At 29.7% G+C, this 19961-nt stretch overlaps 1 protein-coding gene across 4 annotated transcripts; it reads left to right on the forward strand.

The window, feature by feature from the left end:
- Positions 1-14556: 14556 nt before the first annotated feature.
- On the forward strand, positions 14557-19813 carry LOC114177959 (CRS1 / YhbY (CRM) domain-containing protein). Of its 4 annotated transcripts, none has more exons than XM_085670688.1 (9): positions 14560-15426; positions 15876-16350; positions 16430-16560; positions 17758-18108; positions 18189-18345; positions 18447-18742; positions 18824-18883; positions 18975-19067; positions 19381-19813. In XM_085670688.1, the coding sequence occupies exons 1-9, from the start codon at positions 14614-14616 to the stop codon at positions 19474-19476; spliced, it is 2472 nt and encodes an 823-aa protein (XP_085526814.1). In that variant the 5' UTR covers positions 14560-14613; the 3' UTR covers positions 19477-19813. The 4 variants fall into 4 exon arrangements, 2 of the variants coding, with proteins under 2 accessions (XP_085526814.1, XP_027919380.2); XM_028063579.2 differs by having other exon boundaries at positions 14561-15426; positions 19205-19813; XR_003603250.2 differs by lacking the exons at positions 18975-19067; positions 19381-19813 and having other exon boundaries at positions 14557-15426; positions 18425-18742.
- Positions 19814-19961: the final 148 nt, after the last annotated feature.

A 19961-nucleotide genomic window follows, 5' to 3' on the forward strand; every position in this document is an offset into this window, starting at 1 on the left:
AATGAGACCGGAGTCCAATCACATAAAGTATTGACACGACTCTCAATCTAAAACTTTAAGACAATGGAATGGATTTATGAGTCTTTATCCTTATATAATATTCTACTTTCTCATTTTTAACCCATATGAGACTTAGACTCATACTTGAATACTCAACAATCTTATCTTATAATATCATTTATATGTTTAAAATTTGTTATCTTATTGATCATATAAACAAAAATAATAGAAAAAAAAATTGTATATGGTGGATTTTTGAAGCTGTTATAAATCACATCAATTATAACCATTGTTATAATCTATAACTATATTTAATGAGGATTATATTTTTTGTGTATACATCTCATAATTTCAATTTTACATTATAATTATTTGTAAAATTTTTAAAAGTTAACAGTTATTTATTTTTACATGTTTTCTATAAGCTATAAAATTGTCAATCTTCTCTCCTTTCTTTTCCTATTCATCAATAATTATTTTTTAATATTTTTTCCATTTATTTCACTTTTATTAATAAATATAAATTTATTTTATATATTAATTTAATAATATTATAATATTATTACCTATTAATATAATATTATATATATTTAAAAAATACATACACGTTGACGATAATCCTAATGTTTGGACTAGTTTTTATAATAACAATGTTATTTATACATTAACAATTGTTATTATGCATTAATTAATGGAGAAAGATTTTTCAAGCAGAGCAAGAGGTTTCAAGTGTAATAATTTTTTTATGCGTAATTACATTAATAATCAAAATAAAAAAATCTTTGTGCTCCACATATGCCCTGCTTGGCAATGGGAGTACTTCTAATAGATATTACGCATAGAGGCATTTGGTTTAATTTAATGAATTTCATTACAGATTCGTAATATGTCAAAAGTCAATACTAATACTTTTTAATCTTTCTTTTTCGATGCCATCATCAATACATTTACATTTTTTTTTTACTTTAGCAGTTTTCAGGTCATATTTGGTTAGTTTTGTAGTTTTTCTTAATTTAAATAAGATTAAATATCTTTTTTTTTCTTGATTTTTTCTAAAAATTAAAATTAGTCAATTTTTAAAATTTTAGACCAATTTAGTTTTCAATATTTAAAAATGTATAAATTTAATATCTTTAACCAAATTTTATTGAAAATAATACTAAATTCACGTAATTTTAAAATTGAGAACTAAAGTGGATTAACATTTCAAATATAGACTAATTATAATTTTTACTAAATTAACAAAAAGACATATTTAATCCTTTAAATAAAAACTTAAACTCAAATCACATAAACCACTTATCACACATGGATTTTTCTTTTTCTTTTGTCAATTCAAAGGCCAATCAAAGTATTGTGGTGGGAGAAGATGAATATCAATTATTGCCTCTTGTTGGAGTTTGGACCGTGTCTCAGTCTTAGTATATTTGATCATCCTCTCATACTAGTTTGGTAAGCTATTGCCGCCTCATCAACTAGTTAATCAGACCCAAACTTCCTGGGTGGGCTCCTCCTTTTTTTCTTTAATTCAATAGAAGAAATTAAACCCACAATCTCTTCCACCATTCTTTTTAACCCAAGACAATATAAATATCAAGTACATGAAAATATATATATATATATATATATATATATATATATATATATATATATATATATTAAGACTAAGTGTTTGCCTTCCCTCTGTGTGGTTGAAAATAAATAATTTCAAACTAGTAGAATATAATGAAAGTATATTTTCATACATTTGGAAAGTTATACATGAAAAGAATTTTTTAAAATTTATGATAATTGAAATTGGATATTAGGAGTTTTCAATAACTCCCAAAATAATTAATTTATATATTCTTATAAGAATAATCTACCTTTTTGCATTTTTTATTTGTTAATTAAATAATTTCTAATTTTCAAAAAATATTAAATATAAACCCAAAGACATCTATAAAAAAGTAACTGTCTTAACAGGTAACATATTGCTCACAAATATAATTATTTGATATATAAAATTAGACTATGACGCTAATTCATTGCCGAGTAAAGATTGAATAGACTTTTAGAAGTGATTTATCAGTTAAACTACATTTGATTAAATTAAAATTTTAAATTATTTGAACTACTATTTATTTTAAAGCACATCTTCTAATCTCATAAATTGTAATTCAGTTCAGTTTAGAAGCAGTTCCTTTTTCAGAAACTGAATTGAAATAACAATTGGGTGTGTAATTTTTAAAAATAATTTAGAATTTTCTATACACGGATTAATTTGGTTAATCCCGTTTTAAATGTTAATTGTTCTTGAGTGTTGAAAGTGAGATATTATCTCAAAAAGAATGTTTGAAGAGATGGAATTTGTTTAAGATTGATTCATGCACATGCATGGAAACTAATGCACCTAATGTAATGATTAGAGCTGAATTTGAGTATGTTAATGAGTATTGGACACTATGATTATCAGTGACCAGTTCGGTGTCTCTTTAAGCAAGCATCCACTTTTAAACTCACAATTTTCTTGCTTCCAATTCACTCTTTTGGGATCGGATATTAATAACATACAAAACACCAAATCAATAAGGTCATATTCTTCCATGCCTAAGGGCCCTGCCATTGAATTTTCTACCCAGCCAATTCATAATAAACTCAACTACTTAACTCGTGCATGCATCCATATAACACACAAAAAAGGTGCTGCACTCTACATTATATGTATGTATGTACGTGAATGGAACATCTATCATGAAATTTGTAAAAGTTGATATCACAGACAAAAATAATCTCCAAACAACCACCGTGTTGGATATCAAACCCTAACTTTGAGAAATGTTTATACAGTTTTCATGTAATGAGAAATGAAGAGGAAGCTTTGGTTCTATATAAAAAAAGTTATGTCGTACAATAAAACATCAACATACACTTAGAAGTTTTTATATTACATAAGATTTTTCTTTTAAATTTTTTAAATAAATTTACAAGAAAAGACTTTTTTCTGTCATATTTTCTAAGAATCTTAATTCGTAGGTACTTCCTTCGTGGGTAATTATTTCCTACAAAATTATAAAATTCGTAAGTATTTCCTACAAAAATTGTTGTAAAAAGTGTTTTATACAAAATATTTTGCAAAAAAATTAGTAACAATTTCTTACAAATTTTTTTTTTCACAATAAAATTTGTAAGTATTTTCTACGAAAAATTTTTTAAAACAAAATTTGTAAAAAATATAAATTTTTTAGTAGTGATAAATTGCTTCAATTTATTGACAAAAAAGTTGCCGTGTTTTTCTTTAACATACATATAAATGTCTATTTTTCTATTGGTCAATATAAGTGGGTGAAGAAAAGGGATGAGAGATGTAATATTAGAAAATTTTTAGTTAGAATGAAATATTGTATTTGGTGACAAGTCTTTATTTTATTTTTCTTATTATACATATTTTTTGAATATGGATTTGATAAGCCAATTGTTTCTTTCAATATATTTATATATTTGTTATTATTAATTAAAAGTATATATTTTCACTTGAGAAGAAACGGTTATATATCATTTGTATCTAGTTATACATATGGTGCACGACTCAAATAATTTTTGTTGCTCAATCTCATAATTTATATTGAGTGAGTCAAAATTTTATACAAATGTTAGGTTTATAGAAGGAGTTTCATGAGGTAATACAACACCAATAATATTTAAGTTCAACCACATAAGACATTGACATTACTCTCAATCCAAAATCTTAAGACAATAACGAATTTATGAGTCTTTATTCTTATATAGTGTTCTACTTTCTTATTTCTAACCAATATGAGACTTAGAATCACACTTAAATTCCTAACACCTATCTAACAGTCTTACATGAATCATTTTGTTATATCATTGAAGTCTATTTGGTCCTCTACCAAATTTTGCTATTTTTACACTCTTGTATCAAAATAATTTTTTTCCGATGTTCATATTTTGGTAGAAAAACCCTATTATTATAAGGAGTTTTATTGAGATTGAAATATCCATCTTTATTTTTCAATAATTATCTCGTTGAAAAAAAATATTTTTCACTCTTCTTCTCCCATATATACCCCTTAGAATACATACTTTCACAGCTAATATAGTCTATTTTCTTTTGATCAGGTCACCTTATTATTTCAAATTTCTTTAAAAGCCAAACATTTTTTACTCTCTCTCTTCACCTAATCTAGTTCATAAGCAACAAATAACAGTCTGTGACAATCTTCTCTCAATTATGTAATCCTGTCTTGAAAAATGAGCTTAAAATACGACAATGTTATAATGTCTCACTTTTGAAATTAAGATTTGGAGAATAAAATTATGGTCACGCACCAACATTAAAAACATGCATCAAAGTAAACCATAGCTGTCGGCAATTACTAGTTGTTTAGCAAGTTGTTTTTAAGTAATCCATGCACAACTGAAGAGGCTACTTGTTACAAATTTTGTATTGAAATCTACATAGATTTTAGGTGACTGTAGAAAAAAAATATATTATTTTTCTAAGTATATCAAAATAAATATAAGACTTTCAACTTACTACTTAAGATTTCTAACATTTTTCAACTTTATTTAATTAACTGAATATTTTGTCACATTTTACATTTATTTTTCTCCGATATTTCTCTTCTTTCATTGTCTAACAATAAGCGAGTTCAAGTTCTTACTTGTTCTTAATTATTACAAACGCTCGGAAACCTAAAGCTATCAATTATAAGTATCCTCAAGCAAGATTTTAACTGAAGTTAAATTCTCAATCGAAAAGAACTATTAAAATCATTTACTTCTGTTATAATTCTCAATTGTATTTATATTAATATAAATTAATATAATATATTGTAAAATAAATTAATTTAAGATTTAATTTTCAACTTAACTTAGAAGTTCTATTAAAAGAAATAGAAATATGAAATTGTTAATCCATGTACATCTTGAATAAAAACATTTAATATATTTAACTTGTATCGATTGAATTGATAAAATGTTTATTATCAATAAGATGGCAAGTAAAAACCAACTGTCTCTTCTTTAATAACATATTAAGATTAAACAACTCAAACTCAAATTTTAAAATAATATTATAATCTACCAAAACAATTACTTTTGGTTGGACCTAACAAATAGGAGTGTGAAAGTGAATCAACTTGACTCATATCGACTCACTACGAGTTGAATTGAAAATAACTAGTTTAATTTGATTCACTCTTTGGTGAGTCAAAAGTTTACAATTCGGTCTGAATTATTATGAGTTGGTAGGTTAGTGGATTGACTCACTTATGAATTTCTTTTTACAAATTATTTTATATATTTATTGCATTATAACAGTGGGATCAAAATTTATATAATTCTCGAAATAATATCATAACAAGAGTTAAAGATCGAAGTATCAAATATATAACTTGATAAACAAATTAATTAAACATTCAAATTATTCAAATATTATTGAGCAACATTCTAACATTAGAAAATATGAAATTGTATCAATCGACTTTCAACCCGGCTCGAATCCGTGAAATAAGTGAACTAAATTCAATTTAACTCATTAGAATTTATCTCAATCCAATTCAACTAGAACCCTTGATGAACCAGATTAACTCACATGTTAAAACATATTTTGACATTTCTAGTAAAAGAAAAAAATTATTGTTAAACTGATCACATGTTTAATAACCATATCTCATGTTGAAGATTTTTTATCCTTAATGTCAAGATATGTTAAAAATCGTAGGTCTGGCAGTAAAATCACAAAAATAAAATATATAAATTGTGGGAGAGTTTTTGATGTTAAACTTTTACTTAAATTGAAATTCAAGGAATGTTTAATTTTTTAAAGCAAATAAAAATATTATAATACGTTAATGCGTTGATTTGGCATTCTTTGTATTAATTAGCTATTTAAACCGGTTTGAATAAATTCATTATTTAATCTAATAATATTTTTAATATTATTAGACTAACTAAATTTATATTTTCTGCAAAAAATATTTTTTAAAAGTTTTATTTTTAAGAATAGATTATATTAATTAATATTTAAAAAAATATTTAATTTACTACAAGAAAAAATTATTTTAACATAAGTTTGTTTTTAAATTACTGAGGATTAAACGAAGTTTTTACAACTCTAGAATGTGAGTTTTACGAATCTAGAAAACATCAATGATGTTTTTTATCTTTTTGTATTTATCGAAGATTTTAAAATATCTTAAATTAATAATAAGTATGTTATTAGTGATTAATAATTTTAATGAGAGCTTTAAGTTTAGTAGAGAGAAGCATGACCTAATAATTTATATAAGATTGTAAAATATTAGATAGGATGGGATGCAATGTAATAAAATAATTGAAGTGAATCTATTTATAGATATAATGAGTTAGGTTTATAAATGTGGTTGAAAGAGTAGTTAAAATTTTGGAGGAAGATAAAAAAGGAAAGTAATGAGTCAGTTGTCTTTGGAATTTTGCGGCAGAAAACGTACAAGTTCCGTCAGAAAACTTTAGTATATAACTTTATTCAAAGTCCAAAAGCTTACGGTAAACGATTAGAGACGGTAAAATGTCTACATAATTCATTATTCTATGGTCAAAAACATGAAAGGTAAGTTTTATGATGTGGAATTTAAACTGAATTTGATAAAGAAGAAGAATTTGAAGAGAAAGATGTAATGTCAATTCGAAGGGAAAGGCTATATGTGGGTATCTGTTTCCCAGTGCCCTGCCTATTCCCTTCCCAACGACCAAAGGGTGACGAGTGAAATTTCCTAGTAGCATCCACCAACAGATCTTCTACCATTGCCAAGTCACATCACATTACCCTTCTACTATTCTTCTTCTCATCATATTTCGCACTTTCATCAATAAAAAAACATATTTATAATTCTTAAATTTGTGAATACGAAATTATATATATATTTTATTTAAAATTTGATATATTTAGGAGTTAAATATGTTTTTTATCTTTAAATTTACAGTGAAAATTAAAATTAGTCTCTTTTGAAAATTTTAGTCCAATTTAGTCATTCAACTTTAAAATTGTGTGAATTTAGTCATTTTAACCATATTTTGTTATGTTTATTTAACGTTTCAAACGAAATTTAAGATAACATTTGAGTTGTTTACACTGTTTGACACATTTTTGCATCAACTTTAGTTAAGAAATTATTATGAAAAACATTTAAAATGTTAAATAAATTTACTAAAATTTGGTTAAAACGACTAAATTCTCATAGTTCCAAAGTTGAGGAATTAAATTGGACCAAAATTTTAAAAAGAGACTAATTTCAATTTTTACTGAAAGTCAAGATACAAAAACATATTTAATTCTATATTTTAGTATTTGAACATTATAAATGAATAACTTTATATTTCAGATGAAATGAGATTGACATTTGAGTTCAAATGTGTCAAATGTTGTAAATAGAATGTCAATCTAAAATGCCATTTGACACATTAAAAAAACTTTAACTTAAATAGGTTGGTTAAGAGAAATGTATCTATTGATTTTTAAAGTCTGAGATCAAATTATAGAAATGGTGTTATATTTAAAAATACATTAATAGACATGGAGAAAATTTTTATGTTGGCTCAAACTAAAACATGGGTCTGGATCACCAATAAGTATCCATCAACAACATTCTTTTTATCGGATTGATGTTTGAGCCCAATTACATGTTTTTTCTCGATTTAAAAGTTTCAATTTTGGGTGGTTTATTATCTTTTGACTCATCATGATATAGCTTCTGTGATTGTCGTACGCTGGCACTGGCTAGAGGTGCACTACAACAAAAATCACTTTAGACAACAACATAAAATTATGATATAAATTATAAAAACCGTGGTTTAAAGATTAGACCACAATTTTTTAGGCGTGGTATAGGTGAGTGTAGCTATAGATAATAGACAACGGTTTGTAGTATGATAATATTTTTAAAACCGTTGCTTAAAATTCTCACAATAGACAACAATTTTACATGTTGATTTTATACCTTACCTATGTTTTTAGACCACATTTTTACTAGTTTTGTCCACATAGTTTAAAGCAACAATTACATAATCATGGACTTTCATGATATTTATACATCATTTATAAAAATGTTGTTTATTATATGTTTAGGCTACATTTATTTAGTCGTTATCTATTTTAGTGTGGTCTAAACTATAAATTGTTGTAGTGGTGGTATTATTTGTACACTCTAGTATTCACGTTGTTAGATTCCATTCATTGTTACTTGTAGTCTTGGTCTTGTTTACATCAAAAGTCTTGGAAAATTAGTTCTTTACATTATTTTTGCGTGTATTCGTGACTTCATATTTTGCAGGATAAATGATACTATTGGGGGAGGACGTTTAAGCTTTGTATTCAAAGCATAGTCATAAAGGATATGCTTTTTACTTGTAATCTTTATTTTTATTCTTTTATGATGATTGTGAGATATTACTCTATGTAGAGATTGATGAAGGAAAATCATAGCATTTTTTTTATTGTTTATGGGTTGAGGTAACCCAATTACCTCTTATTAATACATGTGTTCTTGCTGATAAAAAAAGAGAGTATAAGAAAAACGTATTTAACTTTAAATAAAAACTGATACTTTTATTAAATAATAATTTCGATTAAATCAATAATGTTTAGTTTTGTCAGGTTTTACAGAGGGGGTTTTACTGGAGAGAACAACACCAATGAGACCTGAGCCCAACCACATAAGACATTGACACCACTCTCAACCCAAAACCTTAAGGCAATGAGTTTATGGGTCTTTATTCTTATATAGTGCTCTACTTTCTCATTTCTGATCAATATGGGACTTAGACTCACACTTGGATTCCTAACAAGTTTATATACATACCTAAAAGGCACATCATTGATTCACGTAGATAGAAAGCTTTAGTTTCATGTAGCATGAGGTTGTCATTAGCAGCTGTCATAAGCTTGATGTTTTTTTGGCTAAACAAGATACGAAGCCTGGAAAGTGATAACCAAAATAACACAAACATTATATCAATACATTAATATATATTAATTAATATATAAAAATCTCAGCCCTTAAATTACTGATAGATGAACCTCTGAAATTGGTGACAGAGTAATGAACGGACCCATTCGCAGGAGGAGCCTAAGAGCTTGCCACCTTCCATACTTTTTCAACCACAAAATTGAGTGTAGCCTTTGGCTTTTTGTTTTAAATATATACCAAAGATCTAAAACTGTTGAAATACAGCAAAAAAGTTTGAACACAATCTCACTTTCCAATCACTCAAACATTTTCAACTGGACTTTAGAATCACTACATGCGTCTCAAAACTATTAGAGGCTGCAAACTATACAACAAAACCAAAGTGGTTGTCATTTTTTTTTTCTTCTTTTAAAGTTGGATGGAGCAAGTTAAAATTGAAGGTATCACATCAAATGTCTGAGTGTGGTAATTATTTTGTCGAGAGGGAGTACACTCTATTAGGTTAATGTGTAAAGAAAGTGGCATGAGAATATTTGTGGTAATCATCTCAAGAGATTCTAAAGACGATCTCGCATGCACGAGTGGAGAAAGATACAAAATTGATGCTATCATAATTAAGTAGGAGCAGAAACAAAAACCATGAACATTTTGCGTTTACTTCATTCTCGTAACTTTTTTTACATGTGAACATGGAGGGTTTTGAAAATACAAAAAAGAGGGTGCTGCATTCACATTGGTAACTATATATTGAGAAAGAAAGAAAGAAAGAAAGTATTTATGATGGTGGATTTTGCAGCACATGAAACTGTGGACCACGCTACTTATACATAGAGAATGGTGATGAAAAATATATGGTGGAGGACAGTGAGTTGCTAGCAAATCGATTCTTCAAGACTCATGCTAGATTTTCTAATTAATGTATACCACCTTTCATATGTCAAACTTCTTCATTTTTCACGTGATCACTATATATGTTTCCTTATCTTACCTTTTCTTTATCAAAACCACATATATATTCAGACAACCTTATTTCAATCAGACAACATAGTTGTCAAGAATATAAAGTTCTTGTTCGATATATATATATATATATATATATATATATATATATATATATATATATATATATATATATATATATATATATATATATATATATATTAATTAAAAATTTCAAATTATTAGTTTCTGTAATTTTTTTATTTCACAATGTGAGAACAATTGCCAACGTGTAAGTATGGTTGATATTTCTAATTGAATTATTATTAATTTTTTATGAGTAAAATATTTTTTTGGTTCCTTAATTTTGAGTGAAAATTAAAATTAGTCTATTTTTGAAACTTTGACCTAATTTAGTTCTCAAGTTTATAAATACGTGAATTTAATCATTTTAACTAAATTTTTTGTGTTTATTTAACGTTTCAAACGTATTTTATAATAGTTTCTTAATTAATATGAAACATAAATATGTCAAACCATATTTTATGATAAGCAACTTCAATTTATAAAGTCAAGAAACTAAATTGAACCAAAATTTTGAAAATGAACTAATTTCAATATTCATCGAAAGTTAAAGATCAGTAATATATTTAAGCTTTTTTTTGTTTATTAAGTAGTCATGATTATCATATTTTTTTGATTGAGTTATTGTGGTTTAATTTTCCCATCAATGAGGTTATGTGTTTTTTTTTTCATCATCTTATTTACGTGTTAATTACAACATTTTTTTGGTTAATATAAAAAAAATGATATTACGTAAGAATAATTTTTATGTTTTCATTGATGATTACTTTTTCTTCATGAAGTGTATCATTGCAAACTTAGTTGAAAACTATAGGCATCCTATTGTTTTTCTCCAAACTTATTGAAGTTATAACTTGCGTATCTTTTTAAAGTTTATGTATTATGAATTGTGATTCTCTACAATTATGAAGAGTAGAGAAACTGAGCAAGATAAGATAACACTGATGATGAAAGATCGAGTCACTGTTCTTTTTGTCGATTGCATAAGTTGATAAGAATTTTGGCTACAAAAGGTATTGCATGTGATCAATCTTTATCAAACAGATGGCTGAATATGAAATGCGAGGCCAATAACTACATTTTCCTTTCAAAAAGATATCTTAAATCCTGCTAGAGATATCATAATTGCATTTACACGTTTTTTAATATCTTAATTATACTTTTAGGATATTTCACTGATAACATATATGATTTTTTTTCTATTAAATTACCATATATCTAGCTTTCACTCTTTTATATCAATTTCTTCTTCTAACTTTTAAATACTCAATATTGTTTTTCATTCGTTGTCTTCTTCTTTACACACGCTACAATTCGTAAGAACTTTTAATTTTATATAAGAATTAGAAGTTGAAAAAAAAATCACATCCATTGAAGTTGTTCTTCATTATTTCAAAACAACTTTCTTTTCTTCAATAAAATCAACTAATGAAAAACTACTACTCCCACCCTTGCAAATAAGATAACACAATGCTCTTCTTAAAGCTTTCATAGCCTATTGGAAGAAAATATCGTTCCCTCTAAAATTAAATATAAATAAAAAAATGTCTATGTTCTATAAATCTAAATATAAATGTTAAAAATAGGTTTTAAGTCTAACTTAACCTCACAAAATTAGCTTGTAAGATAAGGATTGCACCCACTTATATATTGTGAATTCACTTTATCCCTACTCGATGTGGGACTTCCAACACACTCCTTCACATTAGTGGGTGATAGGATAAGCTCTAAGTTGACTTTAATACCATGATAGAAATGAACTTTAAGCCTAACTCAACCCCACAAAGTCAGCTTGTAGAGTGAGGATTGCACCCCACTTATATATTGGTGAATTAGTTTTATCGCTAGTCAATGTGAGACTTTCAACAATAAATAAACTTTCATAAACTTAATCTTATTTGTCATTTGTTTTAAAACATATTTAAATTTCCACATCATGATTAAGATTAATTTAAAAAATATATTTATAATTAATAAGATTAAGAAAAGTTTATAAATAATTAAGTTATCGGCTAGAAAACATGCCTTCTCCCTATTAAAACGAATATATAAACTAAGATATTTATTAAATGAAAAGTGATACGTATATTGAAGTTGATTCTTTTTTCCATAAATTTCAACTAATAATATGAACAGCTTTTCTTTATGAATATTAGGACTTGTTCCTACCTAACCGATCCAATTGTTGGAATCCAACCATTTTCAAATTCTACCTTTTTAGGGTTTCGAGAGTATTTGAAGTCTTAGGTAAAAACTGTATTAGGGCTCTTGTTTGGTTTTCCACGTTATTTTTCGTAATGCTTGAGGCATGATTAAATATTATTCAATAAAGATTCATCTTGGAATTGCTTTTAAAGAGATTAGTCAACACTAGCTTACACATCATATCTAGTATGTTACGTACATTAGACTAATTCAATATGTTGAATTTATAAAATTTAAAAACTCACTTGAAATTTGTTCACTTTATATTTTTGCTTCCAAAATTACATTAGAACATATATAGTATGTTTGGGTGAATAAACACAAAATATTTATAGAAACATGATTTTATAAAAAAAAATATTTAAAGTTGAAGTTGAAGTAATTAAAGTAATTTGTGTCCAAATGTTTTTATGTTAAAAAATAAGTTTGAGGTAAAACTTAATAGAAAACATTTATCAGAAAAAAGTTACCTTCTATTATTTCTTTAAATGAAGATTAGAATATCATATATCTTTATTAAAATAAAGTTTCATACAACAAATTCAATTTGAATACTTCCACACCTTAAAACCAAACATGAATAAAAAGTAGCTTGTGTTAGGTTAAAAATATACACAAAATCTTACACCAAATCTGTTTTCAAAGTAAAAATCTAAATATAATTTGAAGTGTATTAAAGTTGGAAGCCATCAGAGAATAAATACACAATGAACTTATTTTACTTTATTATTAAGAGGATATGACTTTTCAACATTGTAGTAGGAAAATGTGGAAAGATATTTTTTGCACCTTAGAGAAATTATATTGAAGGGGGTTAAAACTTGAATGATAAAGGTTCAATCTTTAGTTCTTGAAAATTAAAGAATGAGTTGTAGAGAAATGATGGTTTGATGGTTGAGCATAAAGCACATGAGATTTTGAGTGTGGGAGGGTGGTGAAAACATTTTTAAACCAAAGTGATTTTACATGAGAAAATTGAAAATGAAGATTTTTATGTTTTGAAAAGTTTAAATGAGTTAACTCTGGATAATATATAATTAACATTATAATAAGTTTTAAGAAAAAACTAATACATAGAGAATTACAACAAATAGTAGAGCGGTCAAAATGGGCCGCCTGACCCACCATGGGTTAGTCACTTAGTGGGCCAATTCAACCCGGCTCATTTATTAGTGAGCCAAAAAAATTTGAATCCAACCCGGTCCACCACGGGTTAGTGGGTTAAACGGGTTGGCTCACTAATTTACTTAATTAAAAACATATAATTTTTTTCTTAAGTCAGAAATTATATTTCGGATTAAAATTTAAATAAACTTGAATACAATCTCAATATAATTCAAAATGATGTTAAACTCCAATACAAACCAAAATAAATAAATAAAAATACAAATTACTATCTAAGATCAAAACATTTTTGTGACTTACCCAATCTTTTATTGAATGCAATATTTTTTTCAGCAAACTAATTATACTTTTATTAGTTGAAGCTAGGTTTCTATTTGTCAACCCATCAATGTGTTTGGTTTAAAAAATAGTTCAACCTTGCAAAATCCAACATAATGTGTGTCACCACGCGGGTTTGTGGGTCAACCCAACTTACCATAGGTTTAACTCGAATGAGCCGAGTTCTTGGTGGGCCGGGTCAAAAATTGATCCGTACTATAACTTGTAAAAAAATTTGAACCCAACTCAACCCAAACCCAGGGTGAGTCATATTGACCCATAAGTTTTGATCCACTTTGACAGCTCTACTGAATAGTCTATGTGAAACATAATTTTAATTTAAAAATCACATCACAATAATGTTTTTATTTATGAAAAACTGTGAGAAGAAACTTTGGTTTTAGATGGTATAAATCTTTCCATAAAAAGTAATATGGTAAGTCATATCCTATAACATGTGATTGGGATAAGTGGGCCAACTTTCATTAGTTTCTAAAATGATTATGGAGAAGCAAGAAGCAGGATTTGGTTTTGGACGATTTAAAGGCCCAACAGTGACCTATTTATTGTAGGCACTGCATCATATGAATTTGGCAGCATCTTATTTGGCACCACTCCACTCTCTCCCATCAACCAAATCTTATGTCCCTTCTTTTTCACTATCTCCAATCATATCATTTCCTTCTCAAAATTCCTTTTGCACAAATTTTAAATCAAGCCTTCAAAGATTCTCATACTAGTGCACCACTCAATTTCTTATAACTCAATAATAATCTTTCTGTTTTTTTTTTTAAGTTTGAGGGAGTGCCTAAAGAAACTATGGCGGTGCAGGAAGTAAAAGCCCTATCACGAATGTGACAACTATGGGCTACTTATTCGGGGCTTGCCGGCCCAACTGGCTACATTTTTTTTTTCAAAACAACACAAAACAAAAATCCTCGGAGTATGTTACAGTTGAAGAGGTTCTGTGCACAGGTGATAGAGTAACTATGCCATGGCGCTTCAACCAATTCCATTGAATTGTTCATCCTCAACACCGTGTCGCTCTTCTTCTCTGCATTCTCTGTTTTTCCGACCCCAAACTCGTGTCACTATCAAATTCAGAGTTTCTTGTTCGAACCAGGCAGCGGGAGTTCAGACTCAGCAACAAGTGAAGACAGTGAAGAAGAAAAACAAGAACAATCACCGACCAAGCTTCCTTCATCAAATTCAAGATAAATGGTCTCATAAATTGGGGTCTCAAAGAGAAAAATTTCCATGGCAAGAATCCCAAGGCGAGGAGGAACAACGACGCCAACACGAACAACAACAACAACAACAACAACAACCACAGAAAGAAGAAAGGCATAATAAGTTGCAGAATACGGAAAAGCCTCCAGCATCGAATTTTCAGTTTCCGAGGCGATTTTCGCCGTGGCCGCAAGCAGTGAACCCGAGCAATGGACGGTTTGCTTCTGAATCCTATGATTCCGAGGAGGAGAATGACACTGAGGGTGTCAAAGGTTCTGGCGGTGAAGAGAGAGAGGGAACGGTGCGTAAGACTTCAAATGTATCAGAGAGAGTGAATGGGGAGAGGAAAAAAAGAAGCAACACGATGCTGGCGGAGAAGACGATTCCTGAACATGAGTTGCGGAGGCTGAGAAAGATTGCGCTGAGGATGATGGAGAGGTTCAATGTTGGAGTGAAGGGCATCACGCAGGAGTTGGTGGCTTCCGTTCACGAAAAGTGGAGGGATAGTGAAGTTGTGAAGTTCAAGTTTGGCATTCCTCTTTCTACTCACATGAAAAAGGCTCATCAACTGCTAGAGGTATTTCTCTCCTTTCATTCCTTTGCTTATCTTTATGCTTCACTTGAAAGCCTCATAAAAGACAATGCACTCTTCATTTTCAATCTAGACCTGATTGAATAAAACTCTCTTTAAGCATCATAAAAAGGTAGAATAAATTGAACTTAAGTTGATTTTAACTTATAGAAGATCACTGTATTTTGCCTTCTTATTTTTTTAATAAATGTTTATGGAGAAATTTATATCAAGGGCCTTAGTGTAATATGTTTTTGTCAGATAAACAGTCTCTAACACACTCTCTAGTCATAAGTTATGAACAAGACAAGACTCTGTAAATAGGCTATATCCTTCAATTAATAGTAAGAGTGCATTGGTAGCATTCTTCTAGCTTATGGATTGTCTTTTATCTTCTATTGGTTTCAACTGCTACTTATTATACTTTTTTCTCAATGCTGTTCGTGCTTGATCAGAGTAAAATTGGGGGCATAGTGATATGGCGATCTGGCAGTTCCATAGTATTGTATCGGGGTATGACATACAAGCTTCCCTGCGTTGAGTTGTATAAGAAAGTGAATGATGCGAAGGAGAATGCTGTGGATAACTCACTACATGTTGGAAGTGGAAATAGTGGTGAAGCAAGCGTCCGAGAAACAGTTGGAACAGAGTCATTCCGAGACTCCGAAGAGTGCTTGAAGGACATGAGTGAAACAGAATTGATGGAAATGTGTGACCTCAACCATTTGTTAGATGAATTGGGTCCACGTTTCATAGATTGGACAGGCCGGCAACCATTGCCAGTTGATGCGGACTTGTTGCCTGCTGTGGTTCCAGGATATAAGACCCCATTCAGACTCCTTCCCTATGGATTACGGCCTTGTTTAACTAACAGGGAAATGACCAACTTCCGTAGGCTTGCAAGAACAACAGCTCCACACTTTGCCCTTGGTATGCGAGAAACTATCTAGTTAAATTCATGTCTTGCAAACATCTCTTTCCAACCGATACTATCTGTTTACTGCTGCAGGCAGAAACAGAGATTTACAAGGTCTAGCTAGTGCTGTGGTCAAGCTGTGGGAAACGAGTGCTATTGCAAAAATTGCCATCAAACGAGGTGTGCCCTTTACAAATAATGACAGGATGGCTGAAGAACTTGTGGTACTTCTCATAAACAGAGCTGAAATTGTTTCAATACTACTGTTAGATTTAGTTGAAGTTAAATTTTATTGTGCAAAAGAAAGTATATAAATCTACATTTAGAAAACATTAAAGAAAGTATCAAAATCAGTGTTTTTCATTAAGGAAACATTGGGAATGAGAATATGATTCTAAACCCATTAAAAGTGAGGCATGTCGTGGTGACTTAAAGAAAGTCTGCATTTTTTTATTTTCATCCTGAAACAGTAAAGGTCAAACAACCGTTAAATTTTCTCTAAATGTTTCTTTTGTTTCTTAACCTTTGCTCTACAAACAAATGAATTTAAAGTTTAGGGAATTGCCTGAGTGACTACGCCACCCACTTAATAATGAGTTAATAGGAAATGACAGGTGCAGGTGAGTTGACTAAATAATTAACCAATGACCATGACATCTTTCTGTGATAAAATAACCGTATTGTATCATAAGACTGATAAGTTTGTTAACATTTCCTCAGTTGGGATTTTCATTTGAAGTCCATAAAACAAGGAAAGTGCTACATGTCTTCATTTTGTAGTTAATCGCTAGACATGCGTTTGCTATATGTCCTCTTCATTTAATTTGCTAAAATCGGATGGTTTTCATCAGTGGAGACTGAACGATTGGATATGTGTGATTTTCATGGCATTTTGCCTTTGTTTTGGATCAGATACATTGGAATTATTGTTCTCTCTATACCATCACTGGAGCTAAAATGCACACACATCCTTCCATGTAAATGCAGAAAACTATCCCATGGTTCAAATCCAGCTACTCAACTCCTTGAATTTACCAAACCTTGCACGTTACTGTAAATTTTTTGTGCACGTGCAGAAAATTCCCTTTTGGGTTTCCATAAATTCAAGGAGTCAAGTTGTTAAGGTTTGTACCACAAGTGGTTATCTGCAATTGACATTCTTGCCTTTTGGCCCACTCTATTTTTTCTTTAAATAATTCCGGATTGTAGAAAAAAATTCACGCTCTTAATAATCTAAAGACTGCCTGCATTTATTGTAATGCTCACGGATTACACTTTTTGTAGGCTTACCAGCATATATGTTAAGATAAGTTGTACGGATTGTTAGAATTTGACACTTGTATAACTTAACAGCTGCTCTGGTTCCAAATTTTCCCTCTGCCATATTCAAGTGAATTAATTATTCCTTATCATGCATGCAGAAATTGACTGGGGGAACTCTACTTTCCAGAAATAAAGAATATATTGTACTTTACAGAGGCAATGACTTCTTGCCTCCTGCTGTCACAAATACACTGAATGAGAGACATAAAGAAACCCTCCTCCAACAAGAAGAGGAAGAGAAAGCACGGCAAATTGCTTCATCTATTGCTGTGTCAAAAACCAAAGCTGCTCAAGTGCCATTAATTGCTGGCACCCTTGCTGAGACTAGGGCTGCAACCTCCAACTGGGGACACCAACCGAATAAGCAAGAAATTGAGAACATGTTGAGAGATTCTGCCATGAGTAAACTTTCTGCTTTAATAAAAAACCATGAGAAGAGACTAGCTTTAGTAAGTTTTGAAGGTATCAAGTGAAATAACTTACCAAAACTGATCTGTTACTAAATCTATCTAACTTTTGATGGTCGTAGGCAAAGGCAAAGTTCAAGAAGGCTGAGAAGGCTTTAGAAAAAGTTCAGCGTGATATGGACCCAGCTGACATTCCTACTGATTTGGAAACATTAACTAATGAAGAGAGATTTTTATTTAGGAAGATTGGTATGAGCATGAAACCATATTTACTTTTAGGTAAGACGAACAAATTTATTATAGCTTTGTGATTGGCTGTTTTTGTATAAGGTTTAATGGCTTACACAAGAAAGGTTAGAAGCATGGAATTTTTATTTCAGGGAGGCGAGATGTTTATGCTGGCACCATAGAAAACATGCACCTACACTGGAAATATCGTGAGGTGGTAAAGCTAATTCTGAAAGGAAGAAATGCAGCCCAAGTCAAGCATATGGCAACATCTTTAGAAGCTGAGAGTGGAGGGGTGCTAGTATCTGTAGATAAGGACAACAGAGGTCACCATATCATTATTGTGTATCGTGGGAAGAACTATCAAAGTCCATATGTTGTGAGACCCAAAAACATGTTAACACGAAGACAGGCAATGGCTCGATCTATTGAGCTTCAAAGACGTGAGGTAGTAAAGCAATGACTTGACTTGTGGTAAACTTGGATCTTTACTTGTACTTTTATCTCATAAAGTCTGTAATATATCCAGGCTCTTAAACATCATATCCTAGACTTAGAGGAGATAATTGGGTTGCTGAAATCTGAGCTGGTATGATTTTATATCACTTTTATGTGTTCCTGCTGTTGCTTATTTTAACTAGTTTATAAGTTCTTTCTGAAGTTTTTGTTGCTGATTTCAGGAGGATATGAAGAACGGGAAGGAGATTGATGATAGCAAAACTCTGCACTCAACACTGGACAATCCTGTTTCCTCCGACAATGACTTGGAAGAGGTAAATATTTTCTTTCAGCAAAGAAATACCAAATACTTGTATTTAAAGCCAATAGCAATTTTAGAAGTACCCATAAGAAGTGACTAACTGTACTCTTTTCTTATGTTTGTGCCACGCTACTTTCTTTGGTAAAATAGATTGAATGGAGTGAGATTTGTTTTAGTGAAGATGACAGTGATGATGAGGATAAGAAACGTCAAAATACTTAACTAGGTAAACTAGCACTGCATTGCAATAGGTGACGAAGAAGGTGAAGAAAAATGTGAAGCACCGACGCTTAAGCTTCTCACCCCTCACTGAAATATTTTTGAAGATAGTAGCAGGCCGCACAGATTATTATTGCTGCCCCATTGTGAGCACCATTTATGCGGGAATTCTATCTTACCTGGAAATGGTAGGCTTCCTATAACATCATGTGAAATGGTTAATTCAGTTGTATGAATGTCAATTCCATTACACGAGTTTGATAATGGTTAATTCCATTAGGGTAGTATGACCTTTCAGTGTACCATAAGAGGATTTGTTTAGAACTGTTATTCCACAAAATAATAATTTTTTGGGGTCAAAAGTCTGTTGTAATTTATATTTGACCTCCATCCTTAACTATTGACCAGTTTGAGTAGGAGTCCACATTTATATTCTTTAGATTAATACCAAACTTGTATATATCATATATGTGTGAGATTATAAGAACTAGTATTTCATTAAATTAAAAAATAGAATTCATTTTATGATTTTGATTAGTATATTTTTGTATACAAGTATTTTGTTTTTATCATATTTTACTCCTATAAATCAAGATTAAATTAATAAAGCTTTCATTATTTGTATCGTTATACAAACCTATAATTTAATTAATCGAATGTCTTCCTTTCATTCTTGTTTCTCGAGTTG

The sequence above is a fragment of the Vigna unguiculata genome, chromosome 3 (assembly GCF_037176805.1).
Source record: "Vigna unguiculata cultivar grain cowpea cultivar isolate G323 ecotype 2 chromosome 3, ASM3717680v1, whole genome shotgun sequence".
Taxonomy (NCBI): Eukaryota; Viridiplantae; Streptophyta; class Magnoliopsida; order Fabales; family Fabaceae; genus Vigna; species Vigna unguiculata.

What these genes read in the sequence shown, in the direction of transcription:
- LOC114177959 (XM_085670688.1), top strand. Translation starts at nt 14,614, where the DNA reads ATGGCGCTTCAACCAATTCCATTGAATTGTTCATCCTCAACACCGTGT. An exon ending in AGCTCCACACTTTGCCCTTG is followed by an intron (nt 16,351 to 16,429) that starts GTATGCGAGAAA and finishes TTACTGCTGCAG; the next exon opens with GCAGAAACAGAGATTTACAA. An exon ending in GGATGGCTGAAGAACTTGTG is followed by an intron (nt 16,561 to 17,757) that starts GTACTTCTCATA and finishes TCATGCATGCAG; the next exon opens with AAATTGACTGGGGGAACTCT.